At 48.2% G+C, this 20,483-nt stretch overlaps 1 protein-coding gene across 15 annotated transcripts in view; it reads left to right on the forward strand.

Moving 5' to 3' along the window:
- Positions 1 to 20,483, forward strand: part of LOC119402282 (uncharacterized) — a 330,925-nt gene that overhangs the window by 63,674 nt on the left and 246,768 nt on the right. Inside the window, exon 6 of one of the 15 annotated variants that reach the window (XM_037669411.1) lies at positions 3,247 to 3,501. The exons of the other annotated variants lie outside the window; for them this stretch is intronic. Coding sequence (XP_037525339.1) covers positions 3,247 to 3,419 — 173 coding nt within the window. The 3' untranslated portion in view covers positions 3,420 to 3,501. Of the gene's footprint in view, positions 1 to 3,246; positions 3,502 to 20,483 lie in introns of those variants that run through there. 15 annotated transcript variants of the gene reach the window in all.

A 20,483-nucleotide genomic window follows, 5' to 3' on the forward strand; every position in this document is an offset into this window, starting at 1 on the left:
AAATACGAAGCTCGAAGGATAAGTGCAACTTTTGAAGGCGACTTGCTGTGCAGACTCCAGACGGCATTATTAGATGGCCTCCAGCGGTCCAGATTTCGGGGCCTTCCACAGCAGTCCTAACTATCTTCAACTTCGCACCCACTGATGACGGAATAGTCGGCTCCAATATCGACGATAGTGGTGATGTGTCATTCGATGAGAACGGCGAGGTCGGTAGATTGTCGCCGAGCGTTGCGGTTGGGTCTCGGCGTCGGTTCACGGCTACGTCGGTTTTACCGCTGCATCCACGTGGCGTCGTTAGGCCTTCTTCCGGCCGCGAAGTTTAGAGGTTACGGCTCTACACGGCTTGCGGCGTGTTCTGCAGATTTCGTCGTGGCGTCTTCGTCGGTGACGGATGATCTTCGCTATTTCACTTATAGAGCAAACACACGTCCATCGGTTGCTGCGCTTAGTTTTCTGGATGTAGGCTCGCGGAAGGGCCCCGAATCGGGCCAATGGACTGGCGGCGCTGCGGTGGCATGTAGTGATATCGAGATGGTCGACGCGGTGTCCACTGTACACCTGCAAGATAGTCGGCGATGTCACGTCGCCGTTCACCTCGTTCTGGCTGTGGTGCGTTGACAGCAACCCCACGCAGTCCCGTTTCACGGTACTGGCATCGGCGGCTCGTGTGGTCGGCTTCTCCGCAGTGGCAGCAGAGTGGCGGTTATGGAAAAAAGTGGCGGTTTTGGAAACCATCTGAGCCGTCGTGTGACGGCTCAGATGGTTTCCAAAACCGCCACTTTTTTCCGCGCAAGTCCTGGGTCCCGAGGGCGGAATTAGATGGGCTGTCTATGGGCGACAGATGGGCGATTGTACTATCGGGTGCGCATTTCCAGCCTCTTCTCAATCGCCGTCGCTTTTAAGGCAAAGTCTTGGACTGTCGAGGGTAGGTTGCGGATCAGCCGAGAGAAGGGCTCTTCGCATGAGGAAGCGGACGTTCTCGTCCTAGGGCATGGCAGGGTCAGCGGGGCGAAACAGTCGGGTCATTTCCTCCGCGAAAATGGCCACGCATTCGTTTGGTAGTTCGACCCATGTCTCCAGCAAGACTGTGGTCCTTTCCGAACGACGCAGGCCTTTGCTGCATCTTCCAGGTGAACGTGTTGATAGGCTCTGCACAGCGCCAGGCAAGTTGAGGCGGCTGTGCCCAGCTGGTAATGAAAAAGATAAGGCAGGTGAGCTCAAAGAAAGGCGCTACCAGGTTCGTTCCCTGTGTTGAAGGCGCTGTTTACAGCATCACCCTGTCCTGTTGTAAATTTTACGCTGGACATGACCAGCTAAGGGAGCATCGAGCAGCGGAATCATTGCTTGCCATTAGGGTCCACTTGCCGACCATTATAAGTGGTGTGGTTGCGCCCCAGCGTTTAAAGCAGCACGGGTGTTTGGATGGGCTCGTGAGCAGATCCGGCGAGATATTTGCGAGACTATGCATATGCATAGGGAGTCAGGCAGGTGCGTATGTGTACCCTTAGTAGAGCAGACAAAAAAGAGATCAGCTTCTTGCATGATTACCTTCATGCGCGACAGGGAGCCTGGAATGTGTAACTGAACAGAATGATGACGCTACAATAAGTTCAGATGTTTTCTCTTCTGTTGTTCTCCTTTATATGTCATGTGTCGGGAGTAAAATGTTCATTCGAGGTATAGCTGTGAACCTGTATGCATCTTTCTGTGTACCTGTTTCGTTCCGTCATCCTATATTTTCAACACAAACGTACCAACCTTTCGCCCAAGAGATACGTCGTGTAGGGCAAAGTAAACGTCGGACGCGCGTCCCCACTTGGCAAAAGACGAGTTGGGCGATGACATTTAATGCATGCCCTTCGCACCATCTCGTGGGTGATAGTAAACATGCTCAAGCACCTCCGAGCTCCCTGTAGCGCCAGCGGTAAATGGTGTATATAAACAGTTTGCCGTTTCAATAGACAAGGACGTAAGGCGCGTGGCAGCATTCTCTGACGTGGCGGGCGGTGGAACGAGGGGTCGCAGGTACAAACGCCGGGTCACGGAGACGGTATTTGGATCATGACGGAGACGATTAAAAGCTGCTGACAGCGTCCATACAATTGCTATCACAACAAGCGGAACAGAAAGGCGGACGTCGACGAGCGAATGTGACGCCTTGAGTGTTTTTATGCCGCGAGAGACGCCAACGGGTAGGTTGAGGCGTGAGCTTGAACGTCTTCTCACGTTCACGGCTCAAGCTGCCAGCTTTGCCTCTCTCGTTCCTGAAACGGTGCGTGTTATACACATTAGCACATACGCAATTTACCCTATTAATGAGGAGCGCATTACTTGGCGTTTATGCCGACAGATGGCGACGCTTTCAATGAGTGCATATTTAGTACCAATGTTCAATGCCTGCTTGTTGATGCCATCTTTGCACGGGATTCACCCTATAGGGTATCCGGGTGTATGTTAACTACTTCAGCTACCACGAGAGTTAAGAGAAGATCCTGAACGTTAGTTTTATGGATGGAGACCTGCCACTAGGCGTCAACGCGGGTACATCCCCTTCCCCAATAGGCGCGTATAAGGTCATATACACCAATGTACAATAAACAATTAACTTGTTCTGTAAAGACATGGCTCACATTCGTGTTATACCGAGTCCGACGACCAAGCCATCAACCATCACTTGCATGTAATGTGGGTCCAGTATTACTAAGGCTTGGAATACACTAGACGACACTGCACAGAGTTACTAGTGGCCCTCAGTGCGCTGAGAAACACGTTGAGACATTAGAAAACGTATTGTTTGTTCTAGAAAGAAACTTATCTATAATTCAATTCAATTAAGCTTTATTTCAGATATTTCCTGAGGAGACAGATGCTAAAGTCTTTAGTCGCCTGACGGTGGCCTCTGGCCCCCGGGGTTCGCAACAGGTGCAGTACAGAAAGCAAAACAGCAAACCTATACAATTCTACAAAATAAATTATACACAAAACGAAATGGTAATCAAATGATAAACCGGTAGTAATTACAACGATGCAAATTGTTGATCACAATATAACAAAGTGGTGATAACAGTGAAAAAAACAAAAGAAATCGAAGAAAGAAATAAAACACTTTTCACAAACGCAAAAGAGACATTTCGTCGCATGAAAAATGTTGTTTCAAGAAAATTGTCTAGGTCCTGCTCATATTTCTTCGACGCTGCTCATATTTATTAGCAAAACAGATATATCATAACTACCTTTTCACAGGTCACAGAGAAGGCTGGGAACTATGGGTGAATGAGGATTTCTTCCTGAGAAACCCTGAAGACAAATCATTCTGCAAAATAATATATGAGCATTTTTCAAAACGCGAGAGATCAAAACAATACAAGCTTCAAAATTGTGAATACAGTAGGTATAAACACACTCTGCTCGTTTGAACAGCTTCGCGCACGCGTACCAAACAATATGAGTAGGCATTTATTGTAAAAATTATCATAATAAATTCAATTGCAACTCTTATGGAGTACCTACTTTCATGATATCGATAACGTGTTTTTACCAGACATATGTGCATATTTCTTATGACAACCTTTAGAAGCAACCTTCAGTGTTATTGCTGGAGGGCAGAATTTTAGCCATTAAAGAGCGCGTTAAGGCATAAAAAATGCAGACAAAACGACGTTTAGGCCTCCAACATCGTAAGTATAGCCACAATAGATCTTTACATGAATGCGAATAATTTCACACGAAGATGTGCGCGACTTCTATATACCACAGGAAAAAACGCCAGGCCTGCCCAGAATACGCTGTACACTCACAGCTTTCGCTGTGAGTGTGCAGCGACGGCCTTTCAACGGCCTTTCGAGAGCCATTTTAGGGACGAAGCTCCTTAGGGTGTGGGTCGTTCCGTCCTCTGTAGTAGTAGTAGTAGTATGTATGTAGCCAGCTCTAGTTTAATGAATTGCTCACTAGATGAGCAATTCACTAGATATCATAATTTACAAGACATCGTAGTGTTGCTTGATTTAATCACACTAAAAGACATACTTTGCGGGCGATATACTCTAGACGGTTTTCAACTTCTTGTCTTAATCTACATAATAAAGAAAAATTTCTACGAAAAGCGCAAAGCACACCTTGAGCAAGATGTTTGGTTTTGGGACGCTTTATGTGCAGTAAACGCCGCCTATTCTTCGCGAAGCCGGAGCACTTGCACGATCGCGTTCCGTTGGTTTTCGTTGGACAGGCTACCGAGCTCGCGTCGATGAACGCGAAGAGGAACGCTACGGGCGTCGTGTCTTCCCTCTAGCCTTGCCGTTAATTCTCACAGGACGAGCGGGGAACGCGGTCGCTCTTGGCGCGCTTTCTCTTTCTCTCGGGAGTGGACACTTTCCCTGCATCTGACCGATCATAAAGCGGTGATTATGAAGGGACCACGTACGCCAACAGTACAATAAGGGTTTGATGTTTAATATATACGCGGTGTTACACACTCTTTATATGATGTACTGGGCGAATTTCACGGAAGAGTTTCACGGTTTATCGATGATTCCCCGCGGAGCTTCGCCCCACTCATCATTATTCACCCCGTGGATATGCTGTGAATTTTTTAAACTCTTTTGGGGCCACTAATACAGGTTCATTTGCATGGTGCCCATCGTGCCATAAATCATAATTTTTGTGAAGTAGTGAAACACCCACTATGCCATTTCGTCATTCTGCGGAGATGCAAGCTGCCCGTTACGCATGTGTACGGCATTTTGTGCACTTTGTTCATGCTGTGTGGGATGACGATGAAGAATTATGACAGGGCCCTTTGTAATGGGTTGGACACGTCATACAAGCCACTCGTTACGCAATTTAAAATGTGTGACGCCTGTTTGTTATTTTACTCTTCTACAACGCTATATTACTTATGTTAACGTGATTGCTTGCCCGTCATGACGCCTGTATTGGGTCCTTTTGTTGGTGTTGTGGCTGTTGACGATGATGAATTATGGCTGATCCTTTTGTAATGAGCTGGACGCATTAAACTACCGACTCATTACGAAATTCACTCTGTGTGAAGCCTGTTTGTGATTTCACTCTTCTACCACGCTTTGTTATATATGTTAACGTGATTCCTTTCGCGACATGACGTCGTTCTGCGCAGAAGCAAGGTACCCGTTACACATCTCTAACACATTACTTTGTTGGTGCTGCATCTGATGAAGATGAATAACTATGGCTGAGCCCTTCAATATAATTCTTCTTGGCCAATCCCCCAAAGTGGGTATGTGCCAGAATTGGTAGGCTACAAACAAACAAAGCCCTTTGTAATGCACTGGACGCATTTAACAACCCCTTTGTTACGCAACTCACATTGTGGGACGCCTGGATCTGGTTGTTACACTTCTACCACGGAATTTATGTTAACATCCTTCCTTGCCCGGACATGACGTCTGTATAGGGTCTTTTAAAGCGACTGCTGTTATACGATCAGAACAACAAACCCGTGGTTCGCCTACGCGGCCTGCGCAGCTGGTGTCCGTAACCACTATCACGCAAAGTAAGAAAAACTATCCACCATCATATCATATTTGAACCCGGGCCTTCAACATGGTAGTCAAGAGTTCACAAGCAACTTCACTTTCACTTTTAAAACGCAGCTCTTAAGTGCCTGCTCCTGCGTTGAGCGGCGTCGCCGTCGCTGACGGTGGCGTAACCGATAGACATGAAAAAATAATCACAGCATATCCACGTGGTGAATGATGATGAGTGGGGCGAATCGAACTCGCGCTGCAGCACGGCGATGACATTGGCGCAAGCGTGGTCCTTCTTGATGGAAGATATTGTGACTAGATTGTTTGAGAACCACAATCTGTTTCACACACCGCAACTATGGCCGAAATTGTTATCAAGGAAGTCCTGCTGGAAGCGCGCGTCGGCGCCTTCGGGCAGAGCCCGGCTGATGCTTTTTGCAGCCACTTCACGTGCTCGCACAGCCTCGGACTCTGCCTGCCGGTACGCCCGCTTTCTCGCCGCTTCACGGTCCTTCACATTTTGAAAATCCGATTCGCGCCGCAGCCGCGCAGCCTCGGCCTCGCGGGCTCTAACGGCGGGGTCTTCTCGCCGCAGCCCTGCAGCTTGTGGAGCAGCTTCTGCCTCGAGGGCTCGAACGGCGGGGTCTTCTCGCCGCAGCCGTGCAGCTTGTCGAGCAGCTTCGGCTTCGTGGGCTCGAAAGGCGGAATCTGCTTCGCGGCGTCGACGTGCAGCTTCGGCCTCGCGGGCTATCACCTCAGGATTCTGTCTGCGAGCGCGCGCTGCCGCCGCCTTCCCTGCCCTCCGTTCCGCAGCCTTGTCTTCCATCTGGCGACTCCGAGCTAAAGAGAAAGCGTGCCAAGAGGGAGCCTCATGGCGCGTTTCTTCTGAAATGTTGTCTTCGGGTGTCGTTCAAAACACGAGACGTAGTAAAAAAAAAAGAACACACACGAGAGTCACTCGTCAACGTCGTTTGCTTCTTCTACTGAATACCAGATCGCGCGCAGTAAAGAAGAAAGAATGCCACACAGGCGAACACGCAAGAGAGTGTCACTTGTCAACGTCGTCTTCTTCTTCTACTGCATACAAGAACGCGCGCTTCTCACGAGCTAGAGGTGGCTACTATAACGCTACAAACGGAGGATGGACAGACCCACGGCATAAGGAGCTTCGCCCCTAAAATAAAATGAGAAATAAACCCAGGGATCAAATAGGAATTGAAGCCGGGCGCTCCGCGTGCAAGTAGAGTATTGTACCACAAATCCACGCTGGTGCTTCAAATTCCTTTGCAAAAAGGCCCCATACATGGGCCACATCGGACAAGGAATCGCGTTAACGTGTCAAATATACAGCTTGCCGTAAGAGTAAAATAACAACTAGGCGTCACACAAAGCGAATTGCTCAACGAGTGTGTGGCTTAAAGCGACCGACAACTGGCCAGAACGGGTGATTAGATCCTGGTGTAAATGAAAAGGCCGTGAATTATAGTAACAGATTCCAGAATACTTTTCGCGATCTGAGTAGGATTTATATTTTTAAATCGCGTTTAAAAGTAACAAAAACCGGTATGTCGCGCAGCCTAGCGCGAGCGCCATGAACCAGACGTATGCAGTCTTAAGCAATTTGTTGTACGTAGTCTAATGCTTTTACATGCACCACAACGAGGGCTGGAAATTTGAATATGTATGTTGTCAATTCCCGTTTGTTTCTAAGGTAAAAGAAGTAAAGCATGAGATGCGGCGCTGCTTTCGTGGCTTCCAGTGAAACGGAGGCTGCGGCGCATGTGCGCGGCGTCCGGCGGTGTTTTCCGCGCAGCTCGATTCTCTTTTGCTCTCGTCGTATCGGACTTTTGAAGAGTAGCACGCGAGTTTGCGCTGCTGCTCGCAAAATGCCATCGACTTACTGTTCTGTGGAGGATTGCTACCACTTCATGAACAGCACTGCTGGTGTATCCTACCACTTGTTTCGTTTTCGAAAGCTTGGCTTGGCTTGACTAAAATGTGAAAAGCGACCTGTGTATGGCCAAAGTACTTCTATAAGAAGCCCCAGAAAAACGATATAACTATTGTAAAATCATTTAATAGGCTAGAAAGCAGTAGTCGCGGCACCGCAGGCTTTGCAAACGTAACATTGCCTTTTCATACTTAGGGCATAACTTGTCACCACTGCTGGCGTATAATCGCTATCGCGCTCACCTCTCACTGTTTGCAGCATGTGATATTAAGACTGCATAATCGCTGCAGATCGAAAAACTCTGATTACAAATGTTTTACGGCGTTCTCCGCGTTACCACTCCGTGATTAGAAGCTCTGACCGGTAAGCTTCCCATTGCACTCAAGAAAACGGGTACCACAAAAGTTGGTTGTCGGTCCCTTTAAAGCTTCCCGCACACTGCAAAATGCTCAGCCGCAAGTCTTCGTCGTCATCAACCACTTGCAGCTCAACATCTCCGGAACACTATATATTAATAAAAAACAATGTGCACATAATGCCTTACATCTGTGTAGCGGGTACCTCGTTGTTCCGCCAAAAAACCAATAATGGCATAGCGGGCGCTTCCCTATTGAGATGAGAATTAATTCCACCCACATGTTTTCTTTTTTGCTTTTTAATTATTATTCGCGCATAATTAACTTGTAAAAATCATTTTTGTTGTACAAAATGACAAATTAATCTTAGTTCTAGTTTCTAAATATTTTTTCTAAGCTACCCGATTCTTGGCCGATCCCCCTGAGTGGGTAGATGTAGATGTAAACGTAGATCCTGTACTGCTGGCTCACACCCACTCACGTGGACTGCACAAGAATCCGGTAGCTTACACAAAATGTTCAAAAACGAGAAATGAGAATAATTTCTTATTTTATATAGCAAAAAGGTTTTTAGAAGTTAATTTTGCGAGAATAAAAATTACAAAAAGGAAAAAAGGTGGGATTTATTATCATCATATAAGAAATTGAAAATATAGAAAAGAATCCTGCTGTATTTTACTTTTGGTTACCTGTGGGTGTGAGCCAGCAGTATAGGATCTATATCTACATCTGCATCTACCTACTTCACAAAAGAAAGTGTCCGCCATCCAGCCCTGCGAACGTGAATGTCTAGCGAAGCTGTATCACACACCACACTTGATGAGGGGGTAGGGTATGTTTATTTCTTTAGAGCAATGGTATTGATAGTCGATTTGTGGTCGCTATGCTAGACCATGATTGGTTTCTCGACCATTTTAAGCTAGACGAATTTGTTCCTTTCATACAGCATTGTATATACACTGTCCTTCTGGTGTCTTTAGTTTCCCTGGTCTACCTATGACAGTATTACAATGAACTGAATGAGCTGCTAGACAGGCCTGGCATTTAATAATGAAAGTAAGAAACACAGGCGGGGAGAACGAATGGTCATTCGACGTCATTTGAAGCCCTCGTGTGAAGTGCAAAGCAGCTGCAACCTAATCATTAGCGGCAACGCGTGCAAGGGTGTTCGCATGGTTCACAAGTGCCTTGTAATGCAGCATGCCGTTCTGATGCTTCGTTTGTGTTTTTTTTCTTGCAACGAATACTGACTTCTATGCCGTATGCTTGATTACAAAGAAAGATCTACCGTTTGCCTGCAATTGTTAAAGGACCCCTAAATCATCCAGAGGTGGAAATTTATTTGTGGCGTTGCAGTTGTGCACGAGCCTGCAGCAAGCGCGTTCGTCCGCTCATCTGTCTCCTCTCCGAATGCCCTTCCTCAGCGTCTGAAGTGAGCGAGCATCTGCTAGCAGAGGAGCACGAAGCGCGAGCATCTATTTGTGGTTTAGGGAGCTTGGGTTTTGTTCTTAGTCTACGGAGAGGAAACCGTTATGGAGTAGAGGTATATTCCTTGGTGCAAAATTTTGCTTTATGGCGTAGTGGATACCTTGCATGTGTGCTTGTATTGATTGCTGTAACAGAGTTTAGAAGGGCAATTAGAAAGGCCGCTCTTCCAGCTTTCGCACTGACTGTGCTGCGCGTTCCGTGCAGGAGTGGTGTTTTTTAGATGCGAAGCATCTTATGGTGGAGTTCGATCCGGTGGTGTGCGCCCGGACCACCCTTACTGCGCATGCGCATACCCTCTCCACACACCTCCTCTCCACTACCCTTCTCCCCCTTCCCCCTTCTCCACACATAGTTCTCTTTAGCTGGAAATGATTCAACGCCGCGATGAGCGCCAGTGCATGCGCGTCCCCTCCCCCTCTCTCTCCTCTCCAACGCTCCTCCCTCTCGCGTGCCAGTCGACAGCGTTCGCCGCTCGACTTGTGAGAATCAACGGCCAGGCTAGAGGGAAGACAAGACGCACGTCTTGTCTTCGCGTCTTGTCTTCACGTCTTGTCTTCGCGTTCCGCGACGCTTTGAATGGATGGATGCAGCTTGCGGCGCGGGATTTCGCCCCATCTTAAAGGGGTCATGAAGCACCCCTTGGGCTTATTGAAAAAACACATCCTGCGGAAAGCTGACACGGCTATGAACTGCTCTGCCAAATATTACAGTCGTGCGCGCCGCGTAATGGCCACAAGCGGAGCGCGAAGTTGCCGTTTCCCCAGGCACCCTCTTTTCAAACAGAGGCCGGTTCTCACTCTCGTCGGTGGGCGGGGCGTCTGTCCGCTGTACGTCGCAAGAGACATAGCATGCTTATTGGCCGATAGCCGACGTAAATCAAGAGCGGCGTTCGGATCAGATGCGCTTCTTGCCGCGGGGTGCCGCCATTTGCCGGCGCCGCACTCCTCAGTACACGGTAGCCGCACTCGCGCAAGCGAATCACAGCGGGAGAGCGATCGCGTTTCATGACGCGCGCTGGCGTAACTTCTTTCCCCCATGCCATCCCTCCCTGTCTAGCTTCCAGTGCGCTCGCCGGCACGAGAAAAGAGAGAAAGCGCTGGGAGCGTGCGCCAAACCCCCGTAACTCCGCTGATTCTTGACGGATTCGAGAAATTTTTGCGGCAATCGATTCGGGAGGCAGTACAGTCCGATACTGAGACCATTAGGTCATTACTTGGAAAAGTGGTTCATGACCCCTTTAAGAACCTGGCGAGCCAGCTCCTAAAAAAATTACACGATCTCCCGCTCAAGCGAACCATCTCCCCGCTGCTTCGCATCCACACATGGTTCCCTTTAGCGGGAGATGATGCAGTGTTTTTGTTGATGCTGTGGCTGATGAAGAATAATTATGACTGAGCCATTTGTGAAGCGCTACACGAGCCATTCGTTATGCAATTCACATTGTTTGACGCCTGCCTATCATTTTATTTTTCTGTTACCCTGTATTACACAGTGAAAAGTGATGTATTGCCCATTTCTCGCGATAGCGGTTACGGACACCAGCGGCGGCGGACTACTACGGCACCAAAATTGACTATTTTTCGAACTCATAACAGATTTCGCTGTAACAATTTTGTCGTTTATGATGGCACAAATGCGCCAACTGTAAACACAGCCGTGCAATTGGGATTCGTTCCGCGTGGTTCGCAGAACACAATCTCTGCCGTTTTCTGCACTGTGAGTCAAGTGTTAACTCCCGAATCAACACGCTCATGGGTGTCTTTAAGGCATGAATGGATAGGGCAAAGAAGGAGCGATAGCCAGATCGCCAAAAAACTGGAATGGAGGGATTCCTGTTGCTGGTCGGGTCGAAACGGTTAGAGTCAAATTCTCCTCCAGCAACGAACACCAATCAAATGTAAATTAGAATAAAAACAAAAGCCGCGTGTAGAAAACATTTTTCTCTCTTTTTTTCTCTTTACTCTCCTTTCCGCTGACGGCTGTCGACGGTTTCGCATTCGCCAATCGCTCGCGTCTTGTCAGCGCGGCGGCGATTGCTCGCCGGCGCGTGCCATTTACCTGCTGCTGAAAGGGCTAGGTGGAACCTTATAGAGTTCTGAACTGTCATTGTTCTGCAGTAACATGAATGACGCTGTCAAATGGCACCCACGAGCAAAACTAGAGGCTAAATGGTGTTCATATTAGCGCCAATATTGAAAACAGACAGTTTATCGGCATTTGGAAGCATTTAGGCAAAAAGGCCAAAATAGGCATCTATAGACACTATAAGAACACTCTAAAAACCCTTCGTAAGCTCTAATTCAGCTCAAATATTGAAGTGGCGTGAGGGTAGCGCGAGGCATAAAATGGGCATTTGCCTAACATTCGTTATCGATGAATTACGCTTTTGATGACATAGTTGATTTGCCTTGAAGAGTTTAAACACCTCTTAGTACTTCATTCAACAGCCTGAAAAGTGGGTCAATAACCGGGAAGTTTGGCCAATGACTTAACCATCGCCTCAGAGAACACACGGCCTCCTTACCGGGGAGCGACGGTGCTCATCTGCCAAGCCACTGCAGACAGTGCGGGTGCACACCTGTGCTTGACAACACTAGCATATTCGGTAGGGGAGGGACAAAAGCTCAGATGGAAATTTTGGAGGCCTTCTACATTAAGAAACTGGGAAACGACTGCGTGAGTGACGCGCCGTTGCTCCTGTCTAATAAGGAGACGAGCTTTCTAGATGCCTTGATAGCTTGTTGAGATTTTGTATCATGTGACGCTTGGCTGATTCACGCATGCGCAAGGTGGTTGCTGGTGGATATTACTTAACATTTCAAGCATGCTTTAGTTCAGTTGTAGGTGCCAGCCTGTCCCGTCGTTTTAACTGCGAAGCATTTCTTAGCGAAACTTTGGCATGTTTAGCGTTTCTATCTGCGTATCTATCTTGACGTTAACGCGGGCCAACTGCCCCGCGTTAACGTCAAGAAACAACAGGACGTCGACACACGGCGCTACAACCTCCGCCACAGACAAGTCGATTACCAACCGGGTGACCAAGTGTTGGTATGGACCCCTGTGCGCCGCAAAGGTCTTTCTGAAAAGCTTCTCAGTCAGTATTTCGGCCCTTACAAAGTGGTACGACGAGTGAGCGATGTCAACTACGAATTCCTTCCGGACGGAAGCCAATCACCACGACGCCGACAGCCACGACCCGAGATTGTGCACGTGGTGCGGTTAAAACCATACTACACATTGTGACATTGATGACAGTAGGTTTTCGTTTATGTTTACCGTAAAGGAGGAGGAGGAGAAGAAAAACGGAAAGACAGGGAGGTTCTTTTAGCATCGAGGCGATGCTCCTTCGGGAGGAGGGGCAATGCCACGTGCTTAGGCAGACGAAGGTGCAGTAGCTCTTGCGCCAGTGCCTTTGTTTTGGCTGTGGCGACCCCGTTCGGGACTTGGGGCCTTGTATCGCCACCTTGTGCACGTCGCCTTTGTATTAAACGTGACAATATGTTGGCGAGTCAGCGCGCAGTTGTCACCTTATGTGGTGTATTGTGCCTAGTGTGTTGTGCATGTGGATCGGAAAGGATTCCGAATACCTGCTGCGTACCCTGGATTCGATGAGGATACTAGGTAAATGACGAAGAGTGACCGTGCTCTGGCTGCCTAGAGACAGCGAACGGCGGGAAATGTGGAAGCTCGCCATACCATGACGAGAAACCGGTGGTTTAGCATTTGACTCCCCGCATGTGCATGTCTGCGAAAAGCACTTCGATGAGGGAGACATTGTTCGGGAGCACCAATGGCTATTCGGAGCTGGTGCTGTGACGTCGCAGCGCGATGTTCCGAAACCTCTTCTGCCGGACGCTGTGCCGAGGGTGTTCGACGGCCTCCCGGCGTATTTGTCTAGTGAAAAAAGATCCAGAGCTCACCCGCCTACACAACAAAAACGTAAAAGATACACGCAAGGTATATGCTGTGCATGTGTATCAGAGCAAACGTCTAAACTAAATAAAAAATATTTGGTTGCGAGTGCTGGTATCATAGGGTTTGAATTCCGTGAAGCAATAAAGAATTTCTAACTGTCGTGCAAAACAAGCCTGCTTCTGACACGCTAACTGTAGATGTAATCAACACCTGATGAGGGCCGAGACGCTTACGAATGACGGAAAAAGATAGAAATAGTTTAGGGGAAGTCGCAACTGAAGAGCGGAATCAACTCACGGGGTCCCTTAAGCATTCGCCTTATGTTATTCCAATAGTGAAAGTCATCCTCTTTTTTTCTTCAGTCGATGTATTGATCCTCTCCCGCCCCACTCCGAATGCTCTCTGCACCTAACGTGGTTTTGCACTGCCTCCAGGATAGGAGGCATTGCAAGATTTCTGCACATCACCTGTTTTTGCACTGCCTCCGTGATCGGTCCAACAATGACAGCGGCAATGCAAAGCGGCGATGTCATGTGATGACGCCATCGTGTGACGCCACGTTACATGACGTCATGATGACATCACACATTGTGAGGATCTATGACGTCGTGTTGACGTCATACGGAGACATCATCACGTGATGATTTCTTGCATTACTCGTGTTGGCGCCGACGGTCAATTTTCGCGTTTGATGAGGCATCTAAGGCTGCCGCCTTAAAAACAGCAAAGAAGCGCAGCGAAAACTGCACATTATTGCATGAGCGACCGAACGCGGCACGGCGCCGTAGTGATAAACCAACGCAAAAGAAATACAAAACGAGAGAGAAGCCGTATACGGCATTCTTTGGTGCTCGTCACTTAGTAAATTCAAAGCACTGATTTATCAAACTGACTGTTGGTTCGATAAATACGAGGCTATTTTAAGATATCTTCGTATACAAACACCAGATGTATAGACTGAAAGATTTGATATGCGCGTTCAAGAGTTGCGGCCGCTGTGTTTCTGCGAGACATTCAGATCCAGCAGAGCCGACGAAGGACTCTGGATCATTCAGATTTTCACTAGATGCTTTAAGAAAACGGAAGAAACATGTTTTTATAGCGGCAGCATATGGCACAGCGGAGGCAACTTGCGTTTGTTGCTGACGAATATCGTGCTCCAATGCCTCATTCGCCGCTAAACTGCTCTGTATTAGAGCTTCCCCGAATGCACCTGAAGGTAATATTGATTTGAAGATATAATGAAAGGTCACGGGTACATTTAATGATGTTTTTGTGTTTCGATGACTGCCGTAGAACTGCAGTGCCGGCTCCGTTCCGATGCTCCCACACGGGCCAGGGCGCCCCTAGCGGCTGCATCTGCCGCTGTATCAAACTTTCGCGGAAGCTTCATGACCAGTAAAAGTATTGAAGGACTCTGATTTTAGTAAGACTTTGATCTGGACGAGTTGGTTCACATGAATGGGAAGGCAAAGCGCAACTGAGACCATGGACAAGAACACGCTCAGACATTGGGGTCGTCGTTGTAGCAGCATAAGAATCTCAAAAGGCAAACACATCGCTGACGGCCAAGATTTATTGGATATAGGCAATCGCCGTGCCCACGCTCAGGTGCTTGTATTCATGGCTGAAGTTCGTTAGCACCACGCTTTTTTTCTGGTCCATGCAACCGAGCAATGCCTATTGCGACGCAAATAACATGGTGTAGCTGCAAATGATGATCGCTATCGATGACACATTCGATGTCTTCAGTTTTTTTTTGGTGCCGACAGGCATATGACGTTGGATCTGAGCGGTATAGTGACTTGATCCTCGAGCCCGTTCAGGGCAAGCTGACACGGGTTCGTATCCGGCGATGTCACTTTGTCCGATGATAGGGTTATCGATTTAGTTCTCAAGTAGATGACTCCACCGCGATGGTTTAAGAAGTCCATGCCAAGTATGGCATCCCTGGAGCAATGCTGCAAGAATACGAAGCTCTAAGGATAAGTGCAACTTTTGAAGGCGACTTGCTGTGCAGACTCCAGACGGCATTAATATATGGACTCCGGCGGTCCAGATTTCGGGGCCTTCCACAGCAGTCCTAACTCTCTTCAACTTCGCACCCACTGATGACGGAATAGTCGGCTCCAATATCGACGATAGTGGTGATGTTGTGTCATTCGAAGAGAACGGCGAGGTCGCTAGATTGTCGCCGAGCGTTGCGGTTGGGTCTTGGCGTCGGATCACGGCTACGTCGGTTTTACCGCTGCATCCATGTGGCGTCGTTAGGTCTTCTTCCGGCCGCGAAGTTTAGAGGTCACGGCTCTACTCGGCTTGCGGCGTGTTCTTCAGATTTCTTCGTGGCGTCTTCGTCGGTGGCGGAGGATCTCCGCTATTTCACTTATACAGCAAACACAGGTCCATCGGTTGCTGCGCTTAGTTTTCTGGATGTAGGCTCGCGGAAGGGCCCCGAATCGGGCCAATGGACTGGCGGCGCTGCGGTGGCATGTAGTGACATCGAGATGGTCGACGCGGTGCCCACTGAACCCATAGTCGGCGATGTCACGTCGCCGTTCACCTCGTTCTGGCCGTGGTGCGTTGACAGTAAACCCACGCAGTCCCGTTTCACGGTACTGGCATCGGCGGCTCGTGTGGTCGGCTTCTCCGCAGTGGCAGCAGAGTGGTGGTTTTGGAAAAGAGAGCATCTGGAGCTCGTCTCACACGACGGCTCGGATGGTTTCGCGCAAGTCCTGGTTCCCGAGGGCGGAATTAGATGGGCTGTCTATGGGCGACAGATGGGCAATTGTACTATCGGGTGCGCATTTCCAGCCTCTTCTCAATCGCCGTCGCTTTTAAGGCAAAGTCTTGGACTGTCGAGGGTAGGTTGCGGATCAGCCGGGAGAAGGGCTCTTCGCATGAGGAAGCGGACTTTCTCGTCCTAGGGCATGGCAGGGTCAGCGGGGCGAAACAGTCGGGTCATTTCCTCCGCGAAAATGGCCATGCTTTCGTTTGGTAGTTGGACCCATGTCTCCAGCAAGACTGTGGTCCTTTCCGAACGACGCAGGCCTTTGCTGCATCTTCGAGGTGAACGTGTTGATAGGCTCTGCACAGCGCCAGGCAAGTTGATGCGGCTGTGCCCACCTGGTAATGAAAAAGATAAGGCAGGTGAGCTCAAAGAAACGCGCTACCAGGTTAGTTCCCTGTGTTGAAGGCGTTGTTTACAGCATCGTCCTGTCCTGTTGTAAATTTTACGTTGGACATGACCAGCTAAGGGAGCATCGAGCAGCGGAATCATTGCTTGCCATTAGGGTCCACTTGCCGACCATTATAAGCGGTGTGTTTGCGCCCCAGCGTTTAAAGCAGCACGGGTGTTTGGATGGGCTCGTGAGAAGATCCGGCGGGAAATTTGCGAGACTATGCATATACATAGGGAGGCAGGCAGGTGCGCATGTGTACCCTTAGTAGAGCAGACAAAAAAGAGATCAGCTTCTTGCATGATTACCTTCATGCGCGACAGGGAGCCTGGAATGTGTAACTGAACAGAATGATGACGCTACAATAAGTTCAGATGTTTTCTCTTCTGTTGTTCTCCTTTATATGTCATGTGTCGGGAGTAAAATGTTCATTCGAGGTATAGCTGTGAACCTGTATGCATCTTTCTGTGTACCTGTTTCTTCCCGTCATCCTATATTTTCAACACAAGACGTACCAACGTTCCGCCCAAGAGATACGTCGTGTAGGGCAAAGTAAACGTCGGAGGCGCGCATCCCCCCTTGGGCAAAAGACGAGTTGGGCGATGACATTTAATGCATGCCCTTCGCACCATCTCGTGGGTGATAGTAAACATGCTCAAGCACCTCCGAGCTCCCTGTAGCGCCAGCGGTAAATGGTGTATATAAACAGTTTGCCGTTTCAATAGACAAGGACGTAAGGCGCGTGGCAGCATTCTCTGACGTGGCGGGTGGTGGAACGAGGGGTCGCAGGTACAAACGCCCGGTCACGGAGACGGTATATGGATCATGACGGAGACGATTAAAAGCTGCTGACAGCGTCCATACAATTGCTATCACAACAAGCGGAACAGAAAGGCGGACTTCCCCGAGCGAATGTGACGAGAATGTGGCGATGTGACGTCACGGCAAGGACTCGCTGGCTCCGCGGCCGACGATCGTCTTTCTCTGCGTCCACCGTGTACCCGCTCTTCCTCAATACGGTGGTGGTTACTGCTTTCTTGCTATGCAAATATCCCGAGGTAGAATGTGCATGTTTTCACTACTAGCGAAAGTTAACTAAGCTGCAGAAAGTTTCAATGATATATCTTATAATGGGCAAACTCCCGTCCGAACGCAAGATATTTGTTGCAAAAAGCAAGACATTCGTTGCTTTCGCCGCCAACTCCAAGAAAACGGTGCTGAAGAAACATTTACTCTAATGGTTCTCACTTCATTACAACTTGGCGTACCCTCCACGGGTAGAAAATGTGTCCCGAAGAATTGAAAACAAATGTAGGGCGTTTTCAATTCAATGACTACTTTGCGGTTTGTCGTACAAGTTTTGTTTTCCTCAGCAGATTATCTAGGTGATTGACAAAGTTGCGCTGTTTGCTACAGGAGATTTTAGATGAATCTGTCTATCATAAAGAATCAATAATATATACACAACATTAACCAAAATAACACTGCCATACACAAAACGGTTTCGAAAATGCTGAGATATTAGTATAGTTGGATAATGTAACGATTTCTTCTCAAGTATCATCTTGGATTATGGCGCCGTATACCCCGATTTGCATGAGCTGCTGGTCCGATCAACCATAGCGTCACAAGCGGTAATGTAAAATTCACCTGGGGGCACTGCTGATAGGAATCACTTGCATAACAAACTCCTGAAAGTCGAAATAAGTGTTCTAAACAGTTTTGATGGCGTTCTCAGCGACGTGGCTCACGTCATATTAAACGTCCATCGCCTCAAGGAGTGAATGACGGGTCTCGCACGTCATGTCCCCATACAGCATAATGATGGTCCAGAGTAGTCAAATGCAAGAAAAATTTATTTACGAGCTGGCTCTCTAAACTCGTAATTACGAGTGTATCAGCGCCGCCGATACGACGCTCCACGAAGACGCAACCTGGCAGCAATAAGAGGTGTCCGCAATCAACCTCGACTTGTTTATGTAGTGAAATGAAGGCCCAAAATTATTTGGAAGAAAACGGGAAACTAAACATGATGAGTGAACGAGTACTCAAGAAAAAACGCCAGGCCTGCGCTGAAACCGCAGCACAGTCACAGCGAAAGTTGGAAGAGCGGCGTTTCTAGAGCCCGTTGTAAACTCTCTTGGGGCTACTAATACAAGTGCACTAGCAAGGTACCCACTACGCCATAAATCACAATTTTTGTGAAGTTGGGAAGCACCTAGTAAGCCATTATTCTTCATTCTGCGGATAAGCGAGGCACCAGCTACATGTCTTCAAGGCATTATGTGCACTTTGTTGACGCGACGACTGATGTCGATGAAGAAATATGACTCAGCCCTTTGTAATGGGTTGGAAGCTTTAAACGGCCCACCAGTTATGCACTTTGCATTGGGTGACGCCCGGTCGCTATTTCCCTCTCCCGCCATGCTGTATAACATACGTTGACGTGGGATAGAGAGGGGGGCGAAGAACTTTGCTGAGACCCCGAGGAAATGGATCATGTGCTAACGGGCTTCCTTGGCAACCAATACAAGTGCACTTCTGAGGAACCCACTACGCAAATCATTGTAGTTTTTGAGAAGTAAGGAAGCAGGCACTATGCCATTTTTCGTCATTCTACGGAGAGCCGTGGTACCTGCTAAACGCATGTAAGGCATTATGCGCACTTTGTTGATGATGTGCCTGATGACGATGAAGCATTATGGCGGAGCCCTTTGTAATAGGTTGGAAGCATTCAACAACCTACTCGTAGCGCAATTCACATTGTATGACGCCTCGTTACAGAATTCGCGCTGTGCGACCAGTGATCGGTGCTTTTTATGTCGCAAACCAGAAACCATTGAGCATGTCTGGGACGGGGTGTTCTTCTGGGACGTCCTGCAAAGGACACTAAAGAAAGATTTCCCATTGGACGCACAGGGCATAAGGTATTTGATGATTGAAAGTGATGATGGATTTTCCTATGATATTACAATGTTATTGGCGCTTTATAGCATTTGGAGGTACCGAATGGCTGTACGTAACGCTGACGTTGATGCTCGGCGAGCCATAGAATACTTTTGTGAAGCGCTGACTTCGTTTCTGGAATTGCAGAAAATGCAAAAGGATGTACCCGATTGGGTACCTCGCATGGAATTACTGTTGCACATGAAGCAATTGTAGACAGGATGTACTCTCTTCTCACTGTTGAAAACTGAAGCCCTGCAATAAAGACAAAAAAACCGACATGGCTATTATGTAAAACGCTGGGCTCCGACGCACAGTGCCCAGATTCGAACCTCATTCCATCCTGTAATTTTTTTATCTATTTTTTTATTTCGAGCGATAGTGGGTACGGACACCAGCGGCGGACAACTACGCCGCCAAAAACGGCCCTTGTTGTGATCTCACAACAGCTTGCGCGTGTAAAACTAATCCGCAGTGCCCCACTACGGAGTAGGTAATAATGACATCGTGGCACTATGTCAATACTAACAGACCAGCTATATGGATCGATGAACTTTGTTTCCTTGTTCGGACACTGGCTCCTTTTCCCCTTTGTGTGTTTGTTATACTGACAATTCTTCAAGTATCTTATGAAGTTTGAAGACGCATATGGGCTTAGACCTTAGCACGTAGCTAACTTCTTGAGATGAACATACACTTTGATTCTTTGAATTGATAATGACCTCAAAGGAGGACGGGCAAGATTGCGCAATGCTTTCGTCGCACGTCGGCAGAACCACTCGACTTGTTTTCTACGGCTGCATTGTAAAAACAGGCTTCTCCCTGTCGGAGCCCCTTGTGCTCACAGTAGAAGAGTTGTCTTCTAGCTTTATTGAGTTTCGTTTGCAAAATCTCCATGCTCGCCACTTTTGTATAAATAATACTATTTTATTCTGACAGCGGGAACGCTGTTCGTGACATGGACATGACGTCACGTGAACGCAAGGAAAGGTATGCTAGACGATGACCATCATCGCTGTGAAGCAGAAAGACGCCGAATCACGGCCTTTGCTCTTAGACTGTACGTCGCAGAATGTTTAGGTGCAAAATTGGCGGCCACGGTTGCTACCAAGGCTGCGATCACTACATCTCTTCCGGGCACTTTCTT

This window comes from Rhipicephalus sanguineus, chromosome 8 (assembly GCF_013339695.2).
Source record: "Rhipicephalus sanguineus isolate Rsan-2018 chromosome 8, BIME_Rsan_1.4, whole genome shotgun sequence".
Classification (NCBI taxonomy): Eukaryota; Metazoa; Arthropoda; class Arachnida; order Ixodida; family Ixodidae; genus Rhipicephalus; species Rhipicephalus sanguineus.